Source organism: Plasmodium knowlesi (assembly GCF_000006355.2).
Source record: "Plasmodium knowlesi strain H genome assembly, chromosome: 9".
NCBI classification, from domain to species: domain Eukaryota; phylum Apicomplexa; class Aconoidasida; order Haemosporida; family Plasmodiidae; genus Plasmodium; species Plasmodium knowlesi.
In genome coordinates this window covers 2,080,305-2,104,552 of record NC_011910.2, presented here as the reverse complement: position 1 = coordinate 2,104,552, position 24,248 = coordinate 2,080,305, and the positions used below count along the sequence as shown (strand labels likewise).

Below are 24,248 nucleotides of genomic sequence, written 5' to 3'. Positions count from 1 at the left end.
TATAAAGGAGTTCAAAACCAATAGTATATTATTTCTTCTATATATGCATGTATAAAAAAATGCCATAAATAATCTTTTACTTTTTATGAGGAGTTGGCTTATGGAATATAAATAATGTTCTGATCTCAATCTGGATATAATGGAAACTATGTTTTTCTGGTGTTTAAAGATGTGTAGAAGACGTACTGTTATGTGCTATTTCTGTTGTCTTATATAGAAGGCTCTTTGTATAACGCCAAATTATCTTCATTATTTACCAGGTGAACTTTCTCTATTCGTATTACCGAGGAACTAATTCTAAATATGGGGGGAAATAAATGTACATACATATATTAACATATATTCCCATGTATATATATATGTACCATGCTAAGGTGTAATGAACTTATAGACGCATAGAGCATTATCGATAAATAATAAGAATATATAGAATCATGTGAATTACCTGTATTTGTTGAACGAACATGTTTATTAATATAGCTCGGTTAACCTGGTATACCTGTATTCTTAATATATATGACCCACTTATTTCTTCTTGATGAGTCTTAATAGGCAATTTAAGGCGATATTGTATTTGCGCTGATGCCCCCGGTATAGCGCACTCATATTAATCCTGCCCATTTCTGAACAAATTGCAATTTGCAGGATATATGTCGAACTCGTAGAATCCCCATTTAATAAGAAAAATATATATCCCTCCCCCTCTTTCTTAAGTGCACATCACTGTAGTCGGTTTGTATACCGTTGTGCTGTATGTATGAAAATATTTTATTTTCATTCTTGAGGTTCTGCTTGTTATGTCTATTAACTAAGACAGGTAAATATGCAGATCTGTAAATAGTAGTAATATATATAATTTTTTTTCTTCTTTTTTTTTAAATAATTTTTTGGGTTTTTTTTTGTTATATAGTTTTTTGGGGTTTTTTTTTGTTATATAGTTTTTTTGGGGGGTTTTTTGTTATATAGTTTTTTTGGGGGGTTTTTTGTTATATAGTTTTTTTGGGGGGTTTTTTGTTATATAGTTTTTTTGGGGTTTTTTGTTATATAGTTTTTTTGGGGGGTTTTTTGTTATATATTTTTTTGGGGTTTTTTGTTATATAGTTTTTTTGGGGGGTTTTTTGTTATATATTTTTTTTGGGTTTTTTTGTTATATAGTTTTTTTGGGGGGTTTTTTGTTATATAGTTTTCTTGGGGGGTTTTTTGTTATATATTTTTTTTGGGGGGGGTTTTGTTATATATTTTTTTTGGGGGGGGTTCTGTTATATAGTTTTTTTTGGGGGGGGTTTCGTTATATAGTTTTTTGGAGGGGGTTTTTGTTATATAGTTCTTTGGGGGGGGGTTTGTTATATAATTTTTTGGGGGGAGGGATTCTTTAATATATATATAATTTTATGGGGGAATTATTGCTTTTAGACATCATGCGCCTGAATAATTTTTAACTGTGTTAGGTGCCCTAGTATTATTTTATTCGATATTTAGCTGTACAATATATGTTATTTCTGTTCGATTTACAATTGCACTAAAGGCTCGTAACAGTGTATTTTTTGTTAGCCATATCCTTCTTAAAATATGAGTGCGTTAAATGTTTTCGTTTAATGTCCAAAATTCTCGATGTTCTTAGTTGAAGAGGCTTTGTTTTTGTCTGCAACAACGGATGTAACTTGGCATTTTTTCCTATAGTGTATACTCTTTTACTGTTTAGTTGCATTTTTTGTAATTCTCTTTTTGATATCTGTCTTTTTATTTTGTACGTTCTTTTTCTTTATTAGCTTTCTATTTATGCTTAAATTAAAATGTCCCACATGTCTTCTTATGGTCGAATTCCTAGTTGCACGTTTGAGACAAGTTAACTTTTTATTCTTCACATCTTCTTTTTTTCCATGAGTTTCATCCGTTGGTGTTATTTCTTTTTTCGGACAATCAGCTCCTTCACGGTTTGTTAGAATATTGGTGTCTAATGCCGTATTCTTTTCTTTAGTTTCCTTATTTTTGTTACTGTTCTTATTTTCTTCATTTTCCTTACTTTCCTTAGTTTCCACGACTTCCTCCGTTTCACTTTTAACTCCATTTGTGTTCTCTGAAAGTTCTATTTCGTCTCCTTCACCTGTTCGCCTTTTCTTGAATACGACCCAATCGATACTGCCCTCTGGCGTACTGGTCATTTTGCTATGAACCCTTTTCTTGGATAATTTTTTTGCGGCAGTTGCATTCACATTTTTTTTCATATCAGATTTTGTTCTCTCGACATAGCATTTGATTTCTACTATGACCTTTGGTTCTTCCTCGACTTGGGCTAATTCCTCAGCCGGTTCAGCTACCTCCTCGACTTTGGCTACTTCTTCAACTACGGCAACATCCTCCACCTTGGCTTTGTTCTCAACAGTTGGCCCATGCACCAATTTTCTTCTGGTCCTCCTAGTAGGTGAAGGTATTTTTTCCGTAACGCTGCTATCTTTTTCTTGTGTTCTTTCTGCTTGTTCTCGCATGCCTCTTTTTTTTCTCTTCTTGGAGCCTACTACCATTTCTTCCTTGATATTTGCCAATGCAGTCGCCTTTGCTGCCATAGCCTCTTTGGACGCCACGGCTTCTCTTGCCAATAAAGCTGCCTGTGCTTTTCTTTCTTTCCTTGCCTTAGTGGTCGCAACAGCTTCTTTGGCCAATAGAGCTGCCTGTGCTTTTCTTTCTTTCCTTGCCTTAGTGGTAGCAACAGCCTCCTTGGCCAATAGAGCTGCCTGTGCTTTTCTTTCTTTCCTTGCCTTAGTGGTAGCAACAGCCTCCTTGGCCAATAGAGCTGCCTGTGCTTTTCTTTCTTTCCTTGCCTTAGTGGTTGCAACAGCTTCTTTGGCCAATAGAGCTGCCTGTGCCTTTCTTTCTTTCCTTGCCTTAGTGGTTGCAACAGCTTCTTTGGCCAATAGAGCTGCCCGTGCTTTTCTTTCTTTCCTTGCCTTAGTGGTTGCAACAGCTTCTTTGGCCAATAGAGCTGCCTGTGCTTTTCTTTCTTTCCTTGCCTTAGTGGTTGCAACAGCCTCCTTGGCCAATAGAGCTGCCTGTGCCTTTCTTTCTTTCCTTGCCTTAGTGGTTGCAACAGCTTCTTTGGCCAATAGAGCTGCCCGTGCTTTTCTTTCTTTCCTTGCCTTAGTGGTTGCAACAGCTTCTTTGGCCAATAGAGCTGCCTGTGCCTTTCTTTCTTTCCTTGCCTTAGTGGTAGCAACAGCCTCCTTGGCCAATAGAGCTGCCTGTGCTTTTCTTTCTTTCCTTGCCTTAGTGGTTGCAACAGCCTCCTTGGCCAATAGAGCTGCCTGTGCCTTTCTTTCTTTCCTTGCCTTAGTGGTTGCAACAGCTTCTTTGGCCAATAGAGCTGCCCGTGCTTTTCTTTCTTTCCTTTCCGCAAATGCTGCCACGGCCTTTCTGGACAATATAGCTGCTATTGCCTTTTGTTCTTCGACAAGCTCTCTTTCGAATAGAGCTTCCTCTTCTTCCTCTGATACGTCCTCTGCTTCATCGTCCATAAATAGGGGCTCAGTGGTGTCATGTCTCTCATTCAGATTTTTTGTGTACATATTATTCAACATGCTGGCACTGCTGTTGTTGTTTGTGGTATGGGTTCCGTTGGTGAAATGGACAAACCCTCTTGACAGTGGCCAGTTGTTTATGTTGCTCTCGTTTCTATTTTCTTGTTTGGGGCTGTTCCTGCTAGTCCTAGGGGACATTCCTCTTGGGGATGAACAGATACTTATGTTGCTTTGGTGGTGATTTTCTTGGCTTCTGTATTTAAACGTATCGTCCATGAAAAAGTCACAGTGTTGAATTACACTCTGGTTTAATTCTGAAGGATGTGATGCATCATCGATGTGGTCTTTGCCCTGGATAAATCCTGTTGGTAATGGCAAATTGTTCATGTTCCTCGTGAGACCTCGTTCTTGGTCTATGTTATAAAACAAATTGCCATTGTTAAGGTTATCTTGGTTAAAGTTTGAGTGGTGTGATGCATAATCCATGCTGCTGGTGTTATTATAGCTTTGACTAGAAAAAGGTGGTTGTGACAAATTGTCCATAGTGCTCTGGAGACCAACCTTCGGGTCTTGGTAATTGAACAAGTTGTCATTGCTGAAGATGCCAGTGCTAAAATTGCCTTGGTTAGAATAAGGTGGTAGTGACAAGTTGTCATTGCTGAAGATGCCAGTGCTAAAATTGCCTTGGTTAGAATAAGGTGGTTGTGACAAGTTGTCATTGCTGAAGATGCCAGTGTTAAAATTGTCTTGGCTAGAATAAGGTGGTTGTGACAAGTTGTCATTGCTGAAGATGCCAGTGTTAAAATTGTCTTGGCTAGAATAAGGTGGTTGTGACAAGTTGTCATTGCTGAAGATGCCAGTGCTAAAATTGCCTTGGTTAGAATAAGGTGGTTGTGACAAGTTGTCATTGCTGAAGATGCCAGTGCTAAAATTGTCTTGGCTAGAATAAGGTGGTTGTGACAAGTTGTCATTGCTAAACATTCCAGGGTTGTCCTCCTTTATAGGATTCGGAGAATGGAAAAAAATTTTGTTGCCCTCTTCGTGCACCTCGCCTTTGAAAAATGCGTCTTCACTTTTAGGTTTTTCCCATGTGTTCATATGGGTGTTATACATATTTTGATTCTGTGATGACTCGCTCTTGAACATATTTTCACTGCTGTTATTTTCTCTTGAATCCAGCATATACGCACTCCTTGTGCTCTGTGAAAAATCTGGTAAATGCTCACTGTCAATGTCATAATTACTGGGATAATTTGCCATTGGTCTTGGCAACTCTTCATTATTCTGATTGTAGTTGTTATACCCAGTTTCCATAACATAGCTAACGTTGGAACGACTTCTTTGTCTCTTATTGTCCCTTTTTTCATAAACTGTTTCATTATCGTCAGATTTTCTCAGTGAGATTTCCATATTTCTACAGGAATTGTTATCTTCCCTTGATGCTTGGGCGAGGGCGAAGAGACTTAACCCACTTGTTGTGCTTCCGGCTGCTTCATCATATAAATGATTATTTTCGCTTCTAGCACTTTCATTGTTTTTTGGTTGCATATAAGTTCCACTATTTTGTGAAGTCCAATTTAGTTCCTGTACAGAAACACCCCCATGATTCTGCACAGACACCACTGGTTCTTGTGACCAAAAGTTGGAACTGTTATGAACAGCACCCACAGTACCCTGCACAAAACCCCTCCGAGTTTGAACAGATGGAACTGATTCTTGGTGCGAAAATGCGAAGCTATTTTGAGTAGGTCCAACCGATTCTTGGGTCGGAAAAATGAATCCATTTTGAGTAGATGCCACTGGTTCTCGTGACAAAAAGTTGGAACTGTTATGAACAGCACCCACAGTACCCTGCACAGAACCCCCCCGAGTTTGAACAGATGGCACTGATTCTTGGTGCGAAAAAATGAGTCCATTTTGAGTAGGTCCAACCGATTCTTGGGTCGGAAAAATGAATCCATTTTGAGTAGATGCCACTGGTTCTCGTGGCGAAAAAATGAGTCCATTTTGAGTAGGTCCAACCGATTCTTGGGTCGGAAAAATGAATCCATTTTGAGTAGATGCCACTGGTTCTCGTGGCGAAAAAATGAGTCCATTTTGAGTAGGTCCAACCGATTCTTGGGTTGGAAAAATGAATCCATTTTGAGTAGATGCCACTGGTTCTCGTGGCGAAAAAATGAATCCATTTTGAGTAGATGCCACTGGTTCTCGTGGCGAAAAAATGAGTCCATTTTGAGTAGGTCCAACCGATTCTTGGGTTGGAAAAATGAATCCATTTTGAGTAGATGCCACTGGTTCTCGTGGCGAAAAAATGAATCCATCTTGAGTAGATGCGGCCGATACTTGCGGCGAAAAAATTAATTCATTTTGAGTAGGTACAACTGGTTCTTGAGCCGAAATTGCCGAGTTATTCTCAACAGTCTCCACCAGTTCGATGTCTAAAAATTCCATGTTACTTGAAGCAGCCTCAAGAGGTAAGTGAGTGATGATCTCCAAATTATCCTGGACATTCTCTAATGGCACTTCTACAAGATTACCATTTTCATCACTTATAATTTCCACTACCCCAACAATTCTGGATCTCTCGTGCGATAAATTTTCTGCTGGGGCACGTAGCGCTTCAGTGCCTATTTGCCTCGGAATATCCATTAAGCAAGGAATAGCCACATGATTATTCCTGTCCTCAATTTCCGTGGATCCATATGACATGCCATTGTAGTACGTTGAATCTTCTATCGTATCTGGTCTATTCCCATAGTAATGGTATGAAGAGTCACTTGTATGTCCATCGTAACTACTTCCATTCACAGCATTGCTTTGCGCTTCCTCATCTGCTGAGCTGTCCCTTTCCTCTTCTTCATCTGCTGGAGTGTCCCTTCCTGCATCTGCACCCGTTGTGATGTTCCTTCCTGCACTTCCATTTTCTGCAGTGTAGTTGTTCTCCTCTTCGCCCGCAAGAAACAGATCTACGGCCTCATTAGTAGTTGGCCACTCTAATGGACTCGTCGATCCAATGCGTCGAATAATGCGGTTTGTACTATACACAATGCAACTTGAAGGCTCTACGTTATATATCCGTGTGCAAATTTCATTATATACGTCCTGTACCACATGAATCTCATCCCCTGAAAATGTTCTAAACCCTTCACATAACCGATCATAAAATATTTTGGTGTACCTATAAATGTGGTATGCGTCATGAACTGTCTCCATCTTTTCGTACCTATGTGGCTTGTAGCTCCCGTCTTCAACAGATTGCTTAAATTTCTTCATTATTTGTACTAACATTCTTCGCACCACTACCACTTTTCTCTTTTCTTCACAAGTTTCAAACATCTGGCAAGTTAATTCTCCTGGCAAATTCCATACTTGAACTACATCAGTAAATAATCTAGTTAAAATATGAAGCCAATAATGCACAAATCTGTAACTGTAACACAACTGAGATGCGTAGGTTCTAATAATTCTGTCCATTTTATAATCGAAAAAATTCACAACTGGATGCACTCTCGAAATTTTATCTCTAAGATCGCTGAAAGAATCATCGATTTTTTTCAAAGCTATAATGTACGGATGATCTTCAGCATATATACCATCTGCCTCCTCAGTGCTGTTTCGGTAACGTTCTCTATATTCTCTAACTTTATTTTTCATATCAGCAGATCCTATAACTCTTATATTTTTCTGTATACTCTTCATGATGTCTAGAACAATTCTCCTGCACGCCTTTATAATATCAATATATGAATGATCGCTCTCCTCCTCCGTCATCCCTCCTAACATTTTTTCTAGATATTCGTCTCTACTTTTTTCAATTATGGGATTCGTTGTCATCCTCTCGAAATAGGTAAAAATCTTCTTACACTCAGAGAAACGATATTTTGGATATAAACTTTGAATCCTCTTTCCATAATAATATTTCGTCGAGTACTCGGGACTGAATTTGCTTTTTTCCTTGAAGCATGAAATAAAATCGGATACAATACCTTCTGCATATTTTAGAACACGTGAAATTTCTTTCCAATTCTTGCCCCCTTCTTTGTCAGCATACTTTCTGTATTTTGTTCTGCCTGCTACACTTGGACGATGGTTATACATGTTTCTAATCTTGTTAAGCTTTCTGTCCTCAGGCATCTCATCTACTTTTGGGAGCATATATTCAACTGTGTCACGCATTCGGTTCATAACATATGCACTTCTTTCTCTATAATCCCCTACCAACACTTTCTTCAAATGCACAGTCTCTTTCTCTAAATCACTTTCATCAGTGGTTATAGTTTTCTCTCCGTTTCCGCTATCATATGAATATTCGGTGCCACTATCACTTTGACTGTTATCTGGTTCCGGAATCCTTTCACTGTCATTACTCTCCTCATCAATATGAGTGCTTACCTCGGAATTCCCACCATCACTGCTTCCGCTTTCACTGTTACCAGGCAGTACATCATTAGATCCTCTACCTCTCTGACCAAGCTGATTTCCGACATCCTGTGCAGCTGCAACTGCAAAATCGCCTAAATCAACATTGTCAAACAAACTTCCACTCACATTTTCCCCATTCGATTCACCAATACCATTATTCTGTTGCATCCTACGGGATCGTATCAACAATGAGCTACTTTTCTCGTGGTCCCCCCCTAAACCACTACGCTCACTCTTAACACCCCCAAACGACGGTGCAACATCGGCGGTGAAATCCATGCAGTCTTCCCTTTTAAAGTCGTCCTCCCTTTTTAAACTCTCTTCTTCCCGCTTTACACTCCTGTCCCACCTATTCCCTTTAAAACTGTTGCGCACATAGGGCTTTTCATCTTTGGACGGCAAAACATGATCATTCTTCTCGGCACATCTTTCCCATGGCATCATATACACACTGTTACCCGTATCGTCCTCTCTTTTTAAGTCATCCTCATCCCTTCGACTATTCCCCATGGGTAACATGTAGGCACAGTTACTTGTAACATCTTCTCTTTTTAAGCTTTCCTCACCAGCTTTTGAGCAAGAGCTCCACGGCAGCATACGGTCAGAGCGACCTCCGCTTACCGTTTTCCCTTCTCTCCTTTGAGAATTCTTCTGAGCACCCTTCTTTTTCCTTTTTTCCTTTTCTTCATCTGACTGGTCATCTTCACTTGATGATTTCTCATCATCTGCATGACCCTGATCATCCGAAGAGGAATTTTCACCATCCGAAGAACCATCTCCGCTGTTATTGTTTCCTCGGTCGTTTCCACCTCCGCTTCCACTTCCACATCCGTTTCCACTTCCATTTCTGCTTCTGCCTCGGCACACATATCCGCTTCCACGTGCACTTCTGCTTCCACAAAAGTTTCCGCTTCCCTGCACGTAGTCACTTCCACGTATGTTTCCGCTTCCGCATCCATTTCCGTTTCCACTTCCATTTCCGCTTTCACTTTGGATCTTACTCACGATTCCACAATCAGCACCACAGTCCTCTATCACCATGCTCCTTTGCCTGGGAAAATATGGCCCCTTAATTACCTCTGCACTTTCTCTCTTCGTTATTTTCTCCTTGCCCCTCCTCACTGTAATTCTGTATACAGCCTTCGTCCTTTTAACAACTCCTCTATTAAAATTATATTCCATTTTTACATTACAAAACGACCTGTGCATGTCGTACTTTTGACCATGAGTATACTGAAAAGCACCATAAAACGACGTTTGGCAGATGTTTCTCACTGCGCAGTAACGTGCTTTCCAGAAATAACTAGAAAATCCCTTTGAATGGCATAAATAATGAACACTATTGTGTTCATTATTTACAACCTCCAATACCTCTTCACCATTCTCAATGGAAGACTCAGCAGCCTGTCTGAAAAGTGCTCTAACACCTTCCAAATCACACTCTGCATAATCCTTCGACAACACATTCCTCACTTCCTCTGAGGATTTTGCAGCCTGTCTGAAAAGTGCTCTAACACCTTCCAAATCACACTCTGCATAATCCTTCGACAACACATTCCTCACTTCCTCTGAGGATTTTGCAGCCTGTCTGAAAAGTGCTCTAACACCTTCCAAATCACACTCTGCATAATCCTTCGACAACACATTCCTCACTTCCTCTGAGGATTTTGCAGCCTGTCTGAAAAGTTCTCTAACACCTTCCAAATCACACTCTGCATAATCCTTCGACAACACATTCCTCACTTCCTCTGAGGATTCTGCAGCCTGTCTGAAAAGTGCTCTAACACCTTCCAAATCACACTCTGCATAATTCTTCGGCAATACACTCGCCACATCCTTTGTGGCTTCCACATACTCTTTGAAGAGACCCTCAACACCGCTCAAATCATAATCCGCAGTATCCTTAAACAGCAAGTCAAATTTTTCCTTTGTGGATACTGCAAACTCCTTGAATAGTATCTTCAGGCCGCTCAAATCGTACTCATCCACATCCCTGGCCAACAGTTTTTTACTATACACCGTGCATTCAGTGGCGTCTTTCGGCAGCAACTCAAGGCAATCCCCTGAAGCAGGCGAAGCAGGTTTCAACTGTTGACTAATGTGGTCCAAAATGTGTTCCAGAAAACTCATCAGATCCTGTATACATTCCTTTTTGTCATCTGCAATGAACTTGAATGAATCTAATGCGCTTCCTGCATTTCCTATCCAACCCTCATAGAACATACTCTTGAAATGCATAAATTTCCCCTCAACTCTATTTCTCATGCATTTTACCATTTGCAAAAAATCCTCCGTTCCTGCATTGGGCAACACTTTCAAGCCCTGTTCAATAGATCCCTTGACGGAGTCATCCAAAAAGTCCTTTTCGCCCTTGACTTCGCTTTCTTCCCTAGCTCGAGGACTATTCAAATACGTAGCTACCGCACTTTCACACTCTTCTTCTGAATTCTCAACCACTAAGGTAAAGGAATAATCTGTAACAACAGGTAGCTCAACAACACTGAGGACATTCTCTCGATCATTTTCAACAGCAACCGACTCACTTATAGGCAAATCCTCTGAACAGCAATTCATCTGAACATAACATGTTTCACTTGCACATTGTGGATCTGCGTCCACTTGGTCATCTTGTGCATCATCTACTGTGACAGCTCTCTCTACAGCTGTTCTTACACACTCACAATTATTCTCTATAGCGATTTCTGGGGTGATTTCTTGAACAATATCAATTTTCTCATAATTCTCCTGCTTCTTCATAGAACTTTGGGTTTTCTGCGAATTAAGGAAAGAGAAAAGCATATATTTATTTTCCCCATCTTGCAAAAGTTAAAAAAGAAATGAAGAAAAAAAAATACATAATATGCAAATTATACAGCATTTACACAAATAATTACTAACACACAACGTTCGTGGTGAGAAAACCACACACTGTTCTTCGCACGTAATTCTGTGTGCCAATTTATGCAGCGCAGAAACGATGAATCTAACTTTACGAGTTCAAGTGATTGCCACATGGAAGATATTTAGTGGTCTACCAGAAAACATTTCCCGGAGGCAAACACTTGAACTCGTAAAATTTAAACTTCATGCATGAAAGATGAAATGCAAACATAAGTATTTCTATACATATGCCTAGAAATATGATAAGCATTACTTACCTTCTTGTGCTTATTTTTTTTTCTTCTTTCTCTCCTACATAGGTAGGTCCTTTTGTTCTTTACTTTAAAATTAACACCCATGGTTACGCGTAGTAGAATATATGGATATTAAGCAAAGAAGAATACCTCTTAAAAATAAGTGGCTTCTATATATGTGTAGATGTGAAAATACACGTAAGAAATAAATACAAATATGGCATAAATATAAATGTCTTCTCTCGCAATTAACAAGTGCTAAGAGGGCAGATGTAAAAGCGAAAAATAAAAGTGCAAAGTCCTACTGTAACAGTGAATGGAAAAATACTAGTAAAAAAATGGGGAATATGCTATTGAAAAGGAGGAGAAAAAATACAAATAGAAAAGGGGAAAGTAGATACAAGTATCCTTTTCAAATGAATAGGTGAATATTATATAAGGGACAAACGTGTCAAATGAATAATACGTAGAAAATGTACCTTAGTGTGAAGGTGTAATTTTGATGTATTTACAAACAGAAGGGTGCAAATGTTAATTTTGTGTTGGTGGAAATAAGTACATACTCTGTAAGCATAAACCAACAGTGAATACGTTAGAGCGTATTATGTATGGTTATGTAATACAAGTATCCTTTTCAAATGAATAGGTGAATATTATATAAGGGACAAACGTGTCAAATGAATAATACGTAGAAAATGTACCTTAGTGTGAAGGTGTAAATTTTGATGTGTTTACAAACAGAAGGGTGCAAATGTTAATTTTGTGTTGGTGGAAATAAGTACATACTCTGTAAGCATAAACCAACAGTGAATACGTTAGAGCGTATTATGTATGGTTATGTAATACAAGTATCCTTTTCAAATGAATAGGTGAATATTATATAAGGGACAAACGTGTCAAATGAATAATACGTAGAAAATGTACCTTAGTGTGAAGGTGTAATTTTGATGTGTTTACAAACAGAAGGGTGCAAATGTTAATTTTGTGTTGGTGGAAATAAGTACATACTCTGTAAGCATAAACCAACAGTGAATACGTTAGAGCGTATTATGTATGGTTATGTAATACAAGTATCCTTTTCAAATGAATAGGTGAATATTATATAAGGGACAAACGTGTCAAATGAATAATACGTAGAAAACGTACCTTAGTGTGAAGGTGTAATTTTGATGTGTTTACAAACAGAAGGGTGCAAATGTTAATTTTGTGTTGGTGGAAATAAGTACATACTCTGTAAGCATAAACCAACAGTGAATACGTTGCAGCGTATTATGTATGGTTATGCAATGCGTGCGATCTCTGAGGAGAAAGTGCGTTATATACAGGTATGAGATGAACATATATGTTATTCAGAATGATATATGTAGTACAAAACATGAAAACAAATTTACTCGACGGTAATTTATTTTTTACGAAGGGGATGTTTTGCCGTAAGCAGTACTTTCGTAAGTATACATATACTGACTTGGAAAAAATTACACGAAGTTTGCCTTAAGCAAAAATTTGCTTTCGAACAAAAACATGAAATTTTTAACCCAGAAAACACATGTATACATACTTAATACTTCATAAACACAAACAAGTGAAAACCTTGCATGGTTATGCTTATACGCAGAAGAAAAATTTTTTTGTGCTCTTTTGTGAAAAAAAAATTTCATAAAAGTCAACAAATAAATGTTTAAAAAAAAAAAAATAAATATATTTTTTTAACTTTTTTCAATTTTAATTTCGCAAAAAAAACGCGAAATTTTTAACAAAAATTGTTTTTACGTTTAAGCATTTACAAAACTGTGCACATGTGAGACTAGCCAAACGATCAAGGCATTAAGTAAAAATTGCATGGCTATATAACCATCCTCATTTATTTCCGCATATTCCAATAAAAAAAAAGAACTCGCTAGCAAAAATAGTTATATTCCTTTGTAAAACACACCTATTTCAATAATATGTGATTTGCTGAATGCAGCTCTTTCTGCTTTACATTTTAATGGTTTCCTTAACTATAGAAGGATTCTCCAAACACACTAATTTTCCAAACACTTTTTTCGTTGTAGGAGATTTTCCCGCATTTTTGCCAATTGGGGGCATTTTCAACATTCTGATGACACCGTTATGCTCCCTTGCACGAACAACCATACTCTCACAAAGTGGAAATAAAAAAAAAAAAAAAAAAAAAAAAAAAAAAAAAATTATGCAGAATAGCTATTTACAGAAAAAAAAAAAAAAAAAAAAAAAAAAAAATATGAAAAAAAGCTTTTTAAAAAAAAAAAAAAAAAAAAAAAAAAATTATGCAGAATAGCTATTTACAGAAAAAAAAAAAAAAAAAAAAAAAAAAAATATGCAAAAAAGCTTTTTTAAAAAAAAAAAAAAAAAAAAAAAAAAAAAAAATTATGCAGAATAGCTATTTACAAAAAAAAAAAAAAAAAAAAAAAAAAAAAAAAAAAAAAAGGCGCTTTATGTGCAACGGCTCCTAGTACTAGCTACTCCGTCATGGAAAGCTAAATCTCCGTGTATTCCCTTCTGCATAGATGCATATAAAGAAATCACGTACATGTATGCAGAAGGGAATATGTCCAAAAAAAGCATACAGCGAAAATTCTATCTGATGAACCTTCCTCACATGATTTGAATACGAGGTGCGCACAAGAAGGTGCTGCGAATTGTAAAAATTTACAAGGGTATGCTCTTCCGTACCTGGTTCCTATTTTAAATATATATTTCGAATATAATAAAAATCATCACAATAAAGGTAAAAAATATGAGGAAGTTATGCCTATTATTAATGTTTCCTTTGAGGTAGTGTACAAATCTGGTGCACGAGAAAACGCGAGAAAAGTCAGAAAAATCCGCGAAAATCGACGAAAATTCACCTAAATAAACGGGTAAGCATATATTTTCTTTTACATGAATAAATATCCAATTTTGCTGAATAATTTTTTTTTTTTAAATATTTTATGTAAAGTGACAGAAGAAATAATGTGGAGAAGGTTACGCGCAAAATATGCTTTGTGTCTTATGTATAAATATATACATACTCAAATACAAGCAATCCCTGTGGAGTTAAAAAATATATATATATATACGTTTAAAAGCTTATAAAGGGTTAATTTAAAAGGTTCCTTCTTCATCCGAGTAATTATCACTTTTCAAGGAATTTTTTTCAAAAGACACACAAAACATTTACTACACTTAAAACATAAGAATTTTAAAAGATTGACGCTGTATTCTTTGGGGGGTGTTTCCTATTTATTCTGTGTTCAAATTCGCAGTTTGTTTCCTCGCATACAGATCAATTCTTCGTTTACGGTTAAGTACAAACATAATTTTGTTTTTTAAACTGTAAGGGTTAAGCATAATTTTTATTTTCTTTTTTAACGTAAGTGCTATATTTAGCCGTCTATTTTTTTTTTTTTTCCTTAATCATACACTCTGAATTTGTCCTTATTTTATTTTTATTTTTGTTTTAACGTAAGTGCTATATTTAGCCGTTTATTTTTTTTTTTTCCCCTTAATCATACACTCTGAATTGGGCCTTATTTTATTTTTATTTTTGTTTTAACGTAAGTGCTATATTTAGCCGTTTATTTTTTTTTTTCCTTAATCATACACTCTGAATTTGTCCTTATTTTATTTTAATTTTTTTTTACCTGTAAGAGTTACATTTAACTGTAATTTTTTTTTCCAGTCATATAAATTTACTTTACGATTATTTATTTATTTTAATTTTTTTTTTTTTTTTTTTTTCTGCCATACAGCTTAATGACAGCATTATATCTTAATTTTCTCTGCATATTTTAAGTATATGTCATACCATTTTTCTTCCTCTCTCTTCTGGGCACATTTCCCGAGTCATTCTGTTGTACTTTATTTTTTTCCCCCCCAGAACAAGTGCTATACAACTAGTAGGATTCATTAAAAATTTTTATGTTTCAACCGAATGGTCCATATAATACTTCAAAGGGATAATAAATATTTTTAAAAGATGACAATAACAAAAAATGGCAGCTGCATTACGTATATATGCGTGAATACAAACTGTGCATTAATGTGTTTTTCGGTTTTTACGAATGGACCTTAAGTTTATACTATAGAGGAAAAGGACTTATACTTCCCTTTCATGTGTATGTATAGGCTTGTACGTGGCTCAATATAGCGATCATACCGACGACACGAAACAAGAGACAAAAGGAATATATACGTCTATATACATGTATATACATGCATATCCTTCACGTGATAAAGAGGGAAGTTGCATTTTAAAATTCCACCTCTTCGATTGGGTGAATATTGAACAATTTCACTTTCATATGAGGTGTCATATGAAAGTACAAAAAATCACCCCCTCTTAGGCATAACCAAATGGAAAGAAGCAAATATTAAAAGAATATAAACACCACTTCTCATTTTTTTTCTTTTTAAGTTCTGACGTCATAGAAAAAATTAATCAGTTCAATTGCTCATATATGTGAATTTATGGCATGATGGAATTTATAATATTCTTCCATTTTTATCAGCTATGACATCGTTATTAGTCATAAAGCTAAGCACAAATGAATGTGCCATTTTTCCTGTTTTTCAACCTTTTTCGACCTTCCAGGCAAAATTATGTGTGGTACCCTTTGCGCTTGGGGTGTATACGCATTTTACTATCTCTTTAAAAAAAAAAACCGTAAATAAATATCCACTTGTCCTTAATCTCATTTGCTCTTCCTGAAGTTATTATTTTGTTATATCTTCCAATTTTTCTGTTAACTTTATGCTATACAAATAGGCTTATCTGTAATGTTTATTCTACTTATATTTTGTCTGTTCTTACATGTTAAAATGCAATAAATGCAGAATAAGGGCGCATATAAAAATCATTGGATATTTATGCGAAGATTGTGACTTCATTAGCTGGATGTTGCGAAATTCATTAGCTATCTGTTCCGATTCCATTAGCTATCTGTTCCGATTCCATTAGCTATCTGTTCCGATTCCATTAGCTATCTGTTCCAATTCCATTAGCTAGCTGCTGCGGTTCCACTAGCTAGCTTACGACTGAACCGACTGAATTACATTCACCTTATGAGGACATAGTACAAATTCTGCTCGCTAATAATTTGTTAAAAAAGGAGTTTCTGTAGGTTCATATTTATTCATTGTATGCCTTTTTCTTATGTGTTCTTTTATTTTTGTGATTTATCTAACTATTCGAATTTTTTTCATTCTAATTTTCAATGCTCGGAAGAAACATTTCTTCACGTAACATTCCGAAAGAGTAGAATGTTTTTTTATAAAACTATTTAATGGTATAAAATGTTCCCTCTGGAAATATACCAAGCTGGTATTACTTCTGTAAATTTTTTTTGAAAATTAGTAATTTCCTCATTTATATTCCCACAAGTGACGTTCTCATTTTTTCGAAATGAAAAAATTTAAAATATTGAGCTCGCCCAGGGTTGTGTTCTGTTTCTTCAGTATAATGAATTTTGTGCTGCTGGTAAAAAGATGAAATGAAATTATCTTTATGCTAAAGAAACAGAAAAAACACATTTTTACTGCAAAAAATTGCACTCCCTAAAATTACTTATTTTATTTTTTTCTGATTTGGTAATAATCCTTCCTGCAGAATAGGGGTATCAAGCAAAATGCGAAATTTCTGTCATCACAACTAGATGTAAGGGCATCCCCAAGACAGCTGTCTCAATTTACTGCTAATTCAAATGTGTATGGTGATCCAAGTGAGCTAAACTTTTACCTTCATGATAATGAATGCAGCTTTGAATTAGGGAATGAATATATGCATGATGGTACTTCTGGTCATGTAGAAAATGTAAAATCGGAAAAAGAGGATGAAGTAGGAGGAATAGAAGATTTGGGAAAAGTACAAGATGGACAAGAGGAGAAATCGAAGCAAGGAGAACAATGCGATGAAGAAGACCTCATGGATCATGAAGGAAGAATAGATATAGCATCCATATCAAAAAAACACGCGTTCGTCATGCCAAAAGATGAAGTCGAGTTACTACTGGTTGAATGTATTGAAATTCAAATATCAGATTATCAAATTGCCATGGATAATTTATTGAGAGAACTGCATGAATTAGCCTCGAAATATGGAATGTCAGAGGAAAAAAAAATGAAATTGTGGAATGAATGCCAAGAAAAAATATCTAATGATTTTAAAGAAGTAGATGATTATTATTATGAAATTTATAGTTTTAATATGCACGCCGATACAGTAGCAACTGCTCCTTTCCTTTCATCCTTAAAGACCTTTCTCAACTTGTGGAAGAACTGTATACATAAAACTGAAAGAAAATGGTCCTCCTTTTTTAAAGTGAGGGCTCAAGAATAGAAAGGAATTGAGTAAGAAAACGCATTGGATGCATAAGTCAATAGATCAGGCACTAAGGAATCGAAAGAGTAATGATATAAACGTGGCTTGTCATCAGTCGGAGAAAATATGAAGGATTTAACTGAACCTTTGTTCCCTGCGCAGCACTAATTTGTGCAGCAACTTAACTACCTAGTGGAGAAATAATGGCTTCATTATTGCAGACGCATTAGAATTTATAAAGTGGAAAAGCAAAAAAAAAAAAAAAAAAAAAAAATTTCTCCGGCGATACAGAAATAAGAAGAATGGAACAATTATGAAATTCAATTTAGGGTATTATTTGGTACAAATATTTATTAGCCTTTTTTGTCCCATTTCAGTGTCGCAAGAAATACCTATGTTTATAATGGCCAGTCGTAGTAAATATATATATACACACACACACATACGAAAATAAGCATATCACATTTATGTGGCCTCTCCTTTTTGTACCAAATGTTGATTGCGACTAAAGTGCTGTTTTGACCGTAACCAGCATATTTTTTTTTTTTGTCGTTGTCTCTTTTTTTTTTTTTTCCTTCTCTATCCGCGTACCGAATGGGGTACATTTTGGCATTTTAAAAAATTCGAAGTATTTTTATATACACTCCGCAAAATATAGTTTTCTTCATTTCCAACGTATTAAAAATAAAAAGAAAGTGGAATTGTATTATTTCCAAAATTTTCTCAAGCCAACACGCATTTTAAAAAACCCAGAGGGGCTTAACAATTTTGTGTTATTTTTCAGCTGAATATTTTTCCGGCTAAACCGATTGATATATTCCAATTTCCGCATGCCCTTCAAAACATGGTCATAAATTAAAACACTGTGAATCGCATTTGCCTTATTTATCCAGACACAGTGAAAAAATAATGTTCGGAAAATAGCACATGTTGTAAAAGCTTCTCCAAAATATATAAATTTCAGCTAACCTGTACTGCAACATTTTGTATTTTAAAAAAAAAAAACTTCCATTCTTTTCAACAATTTAAGGAAAAAAAAAAAAAATCATATAAGCTCAACTAGCATATTCGGGGTTTGGACTTTTGAAAAAATCTACATACTTTAACTAAAGGGGGGGGGAATTACGCTTAAGGAACTTCAAAAGTATATGCTCCAAAAAAAAAAATGTTAAAGGGTATATATTTAATATAGAACATTCTATTTTTTAACATGCACATTAATATGTGCACATATATTTTGATACTCAAATGCATAATAAAGTTTATTTCCAATATTGATCAATCATACGATGGGATTTTAAAATATATAACAGGAGATATAATGGAAATATTTGCTATTTCTCATTTGTGCAGTATGTACACCCGTGTATGATGCCAGGTGTACAATTTAATATCAACCTTTTAAGCTGTGCCCGTACACATATAAGCCGATTAGAAACTTAGCCACTTTTTTTTTTTTCTCTCTCTCTTTTAGATGATTGAAAAAATGATTTTTTTTTTTTTTTTTTTTTTTTTTTTTTTTTATACCATATTGTTCAGCCTTTGCAACGGAAATGTAATTTACAAGCAAAGCAAACGCGCATGGAAGCCTTACAATTCTTATATTTACAGAGGAAAAAAAAAAAAAAATACATATATTACATTATGCGTATACGTCCATGTGCGCATTCCTTTTCACCTCACAACTTTGAATAGCATTTTTTTGTGAATTACAACTTAAACAATTCTGAAGAGCCACTTCTTATATCCCATAAATGTGTAAAATTGCGCAGAAGGCTAAGTTTCAGCAAAACTTTTGACAGCACGAGTTGTGTTTTTATAATTAACCTTAACATTTTTTTTTCCGTGAGGGAAAGGTGTTTCATCAGCTACTATTTTCCCATTTACCACTTCGACAGAAAAAAAAAAAAAAAAAAAAAAAAAAACACACAAGAACGGAATAAATAAAATGAAAGACGAGAATGAAGATAATATATCGAGAAATTTTTTAAAGCAAAGAATAAAAAATGTGAAAAATATTTTAATTAAGGAAAATGAAATGCCTAAAATTGATCAAATCTTCAAGTATGAACTGAAATCAAATTTAACGGAAATAAATGATTTACTGCATTACGTGAATGGAATTATTTACAAAAATGTAGATACATTTCAGAAACTCATATTGTTGTATTCCTATGACGATAATAATGATTACAACACCTCCAATGTTAAGCAAAACACCTTTGTGTACTTACTGAAACAAAAAATTAAATTTAGAGAGAAATATAAAAATGAGAACTATGTAGACTACTTAAAAACAAATCCGTTAATTTTTATTGATACGCTTAACAAATTACTGATAATACCGGGCATAAGCTTCGAATTTAAGGTGTATAATTTTGACGAAAAGGTCAATAAATATTTTATCCTAAAATCAGATATAAAAAGTAACACCCTGTATAACCCTTGCTTCATTAAATTGAGGAATGGCCATTTTAAAAATATCATCAAAGTGTCGAGGAAAGCAGACAAGAATACCAGAAAGAGTGATAAAAGGAATGACCAAAAAATCGAAAAGCAAAATGATAAGCATAACGATAAGCAAAATGCACAGCACATTGAATCATATTTTAAGAAAAGAAACACACTATCGAATTCCAAAGTGCTAAACACCAATTTTGTTCCAAATGAATACGTAAATTCGAAAAACGAACAAAATATCGATCATGATAAACACTGCAGTGAAGAATCAAAATGTGAACTTGAATCTACCCATATAGACGACAGCTTAGACAAAGAACCAAACGGAGAAATAAACCAGGAAATAGAACTAACTGGTAAAGGTAACAGTAAAAATGATAACGATTCCGCTACCTCCGTTACCCTTCCTGATAATGAAATAAAAGAAGGAGATAAAAAGGAACGAAAAAAACGAAAGGATGTCAACACGAATTGCACCTTGGAAAGCAACAATAGCGCGCACTACAACAAAAAATATAAGTCGAACAGTATGAACATCGGGGCGAATAGGGAGAGCAGCGAGCATGTCTGTTCGAATGGATTAGAAGATAATGTGGAAGATGCGAAGTGTGCAAAGGGCGCGATGGATGTGGAGGATACAGAGGTAACCGCAGAAGACCAAGGGGAAGATGCGGGGGTAGACGCAGATGAAGAAGAAGAGAAGGAGAGGGAAGAAGAATACGAGTACGAAAGTAGCCGCAATGACGACAGTAGCAGCAATAAAAGCTCCCACTTCTTTTACAATTTGGTGAACGAATACGAAGTATACATAAACAATGTCAAGTGCTACATACTGTTTGATTTAAAGAGTTGTTATAAAAATTTAGACATTATGAAAAAATTAAAAAAAAATTTGGAAGAGCTGAAAATGCCTAACAACGTTTTCAAAGAAATTATTAACAAAAAAACATTTAAATCCTCTAGGGACAAAATTGAATTCATAAAAAGATTTAAAAAAATGATTATTCCTAATTTTAGAATAGAAAAAATAAGAAAACAAAGGAACCACTTAATTATTATCGAATTAATGTCAAAGATACAAAACAGTTTAATAATTAAAAGACTATACCAAGAATTAACGAGCAAAGTTAATTTGCATGATTTAGTAAAGAACGCAGTTCAGTTATTCACAAAATCTGTAGAGAACATGAAAAATGAAAATGTCAAGAAGTTCTACTTAAACATGATTAATACCTATTTTCAAAATAACAATCTGTCCTCTATAGATTTTAAAAATTTGGTGCAATTATTTAAGAAAAAAGAAGAGCACCTAAAAAACGAGGAATTTTATAATTTGTTTCAAAACGATCTAAATTATTTAGAAAAGAACAAAAAACAGTGTGATGAAATAGAAGAAAAAATTAACTCCCTAAAATATCTAATATTAGAATCCATACTAAAGGAGAAACAATTAGAAAGATCGGTAAATAGACTACTCTTAAATCATGAGCAATCAAAGTATGGTTATTTTTATAAAGTTGATCAGAGTGATGATAACACTTTGGACACTACGGAATATGGAAAACTACTGGAAAATTTTTCCAAAGAACCCATTAATTTTTATACCATTCTGAATAAAAGAAACTTGGACAAACATGCTTATCATGACATTAGAAATTTTAACTACAAAAAAAAAGGTAATGATGAGGAAGCGTTAAAACACGACGAAACTACGTCAAGTCACAACCAAGTAAATAAAAGCATCAGAACATCTTGTGAAAATTGTAAACTGGACGCTGAAGGAGAAGAACAAAACCAGACAGAAGATAAAAGCAAAAAAGACGAACACGACAATTCCAATGTTAAAGACCAAAGTAAACACAGTGCCTCATTAGGTAATACAAATAAATCATCAGAAAATATCTGTTCAAGTCTAAGGGAAAGTACTAAAAACACAATTAGCAAGTGTGACAACGGTAACATGTCGAAGCAAGAGGAACAAAACGATGGAGGCGAATCATCTAATAATTGTAGCAATCAGGGGAGCCATTACAAATGCAATATTAAAAATGCAAACAGTGATGATAATAATCAAGAGAAGAAAAACCAATACAATAAAAAGATAAACTGCTCCCAAATTGTGGAAAGCAAAAATACACAGAATACAAGCAGAACAGTTAACAATGAAAAAAAAAATGAAGCATGTAAGGAAGAAAATTGTGGCATTATAAAAAAGAATTCTGCAAAGAACTGCACGTGCAAAAGTACAAAAGAAGCAATATTTAAAAAATCAAGCAGCTGCGAAAATAAAAAACACACAAAATTTAAAGAAAAATATAAAAACAATGAAGAAGAAATGCCAAGTGAGTATGAAAGTGAATGTGAAAGAGACATCATTAGGTCTACATGTGAGAGAAAAAACTTTACATTTGCGAATGAAAAACAAGAAAAAATAAATAACGAAATATTTTACAAAGTATTTGAGCAATACCCATACAGTTTCTTTACCAAATCTGTCAAAAATTATAATTTAATTTTAAATGAAAATAAGGAAGAATCAGAATTATCCTGGTTAACTATGCTAAAAAAAAAAACTCATAATAAATCCATCTTGCCACCAAGTAGAGACACATTTAGAGACGGTACACATTTTTCCAATTGCCGTGCAACGGAACATACTTTGAAATTTTTCTTGTCGCTTTTATCCCTATTGACAAAGAGCGATATTGACATAAATCTGAAGCAATATTTAAAGAAAAACATTCAATTTCTAAATACGGAACTATTTAGTATGAAACTAAATTTAGATAAAAAAAGGGCCATACTTGAAAAACGACTAGACCATTTTAATTTTCAGGAGAATTCCGAATTTTCCTTTTACAATCCATTAAAAATGAATATACGTATGATGAATTTAATCGGAAGAGGAGGCTTTGCAGAAGTGTGGGAAGTTTTCGACTCCATAAATTTAGAAATGTATGCGGCCAAAATTCACAAAATTAAACCCAGCATGACTAACGAAATTAAAAATAAAATCATTCAGCGTGCGGAAAATGAAATAAACATCCATATCCACTGTCATAGACACATTTTTATAGTCAAATTAGAATTTTTTTTCGTTTTTGGATCTGCAACGAACCTACTAGTTGGAATGGAATTATGCGATATAGATTTAGATAAGTACATCAAATATCATGGCCCAATTAATGAACTTTTAGCGTTATGTTGGGTTAAACAAATATTACTTGGTTTGTTATATATGAAAACGTTACCCACAGGGAGGGTCCATCATTGTGATTTAAAGCCGGCTAATCTCTTAATAAAAGATGGAATAATCAAAATATCTGATTTTGGACTAGCTAAGCTGATTTTACCCGATACTTACCAGTACTATAACGGGGGGGGGACTCTATACTACCAACCACCTGAATGTTTAAGAAATAAGAAGAATCTTCTCATCACAGACAAAATTGACATATGGTCACTAGGATGTATTTTGTATGAAATGCTTTTCTGCGAAAGACCCTTTCAATTTAATTATCTTGAAAAATGTTCCAAAGAGTTGTTAGTTAACAAAATGAAAAAGGGTCTCAGTTACCCCAAGATTAACCAACAAATTTCAGAGGTTACACTAAATTACATACAGTATTTGCTAAATTTTGATTATGAATTTAGACCCTCCATAGAGGAGGCCTTAGCCTACCCAATTTTTAATTTTTTTCGTATACCTTAACTGACCCGCGCCCGTCAGACGCATTTCAACCTATACTGACTTTTTTTTTAAATAATTTTTTCTGTTTTTGGAGCACGGTGATGTGAATGCATGTACGTATATATGTATATACCTAAGTAGGTACGTAATTATGTACAAGATTCACTCCGTCCATTGTGAAATGAAGGCCCCATGCGTAGCGACGTGTATGTGCTGCATACCTTCGTATGCATACTTATCTGCACTTAAATCCTATACGCCTTCTTACGGAACAGTTGCTTAACCTCACCATATAAACTTCCTTTAATTTTAGAATAACCTTTTTAAATATCATATAAGACGAAAAAAACAATTCTGAACATTACGACATACAATACAAACCTTTACCAGATATAAAACCTTTTCTTCTAAAAATGCATTCTCATTTGATCACAATATTATATTATTATTTTATTTTTGTTATACACACAGGTACACACTTCTGCCACTTAATTTCTCACTTTTACTATTTTCACATTTAAAAATGGCAAAAGGCGTGTTAACTAAGGTTTTACTAAATAGGGGGGGAAATAACACGTAATTATTTGGCATAAAAATCACGTCAAGCATTTACAGGTAAATGTATGCTGAAATGTACGTATTCATATAAACGCATAAAAGCTTATATTTATTTTCCACTGTTACGTAAACGTTGTCTAAAGGGAGAA

General features: G+C 34.8%; 3 protein-coding genes across 3 annotated transcripts; 2 read left to right on the top strand and 1 right to left on the bottom strand.

Annotated features, from left to right (window-relative positions):
- Window positions 1–1,691: 1,691 nt before the first annotated feature.
- On the bottom strand, window positions 1,692–11,173 carry PKNH_0946100 (conserved Plasmodium protein, unknown function; the record flags this gene model as incomplete). Its single annotated transcript, XM_002259445.2, has 2 exons — window positions 1,692–10,706; window positions 11,093–11,173. 2 exons carry the CDS (start codon window positions 11,171–11,173, stop codon window positions 1,692–1,694), a joined length of 9,096 nt encoding a protein of 3,031 aa, XP_002259481.2.
- Window positions 11,174–16,475: 5,302 nt separating this feature from the next.
- PKNH_0946000 (Plasmodium exported protein (PHIST), unknown function) lies at window positions 16,476–17,408 on the top strand (the record flags this gene model as incomplete). Its single annotated transcript, XM_002259444.1, has 2 exons — window positions 16,476–16,550; window positions 16,680–17,408. The coding sequence occupies 2 exons, from the start codon at window positions 16,476–16,478 to the stop codon at window positions 17,406–17,408; spliced, it is 804 nt and encodes a 267-aa protein (XP_002259480.1).
- Window positions 17,409–19,338: 1,930 nt separating this feature from the next.
- PKNH_0945900 (serine/threonine protein kinase, putative) lies at window positions 19,339–23,562 on the top strand (the record flags this gene model as incomplete). Its single annotated transcript, XM_002259443.1, has 1 exon — window positions 19,339–23,562. One exon carries the CDS (start codon window positions 19,339–19,341, stop codon window positions 23,560–23,562), a length of 4,224 nt encoding a protein of 1,407 aa, XP_002259479.1.
- Window positions 23,563–24,248: the final 686 nt, after the last annotated feature.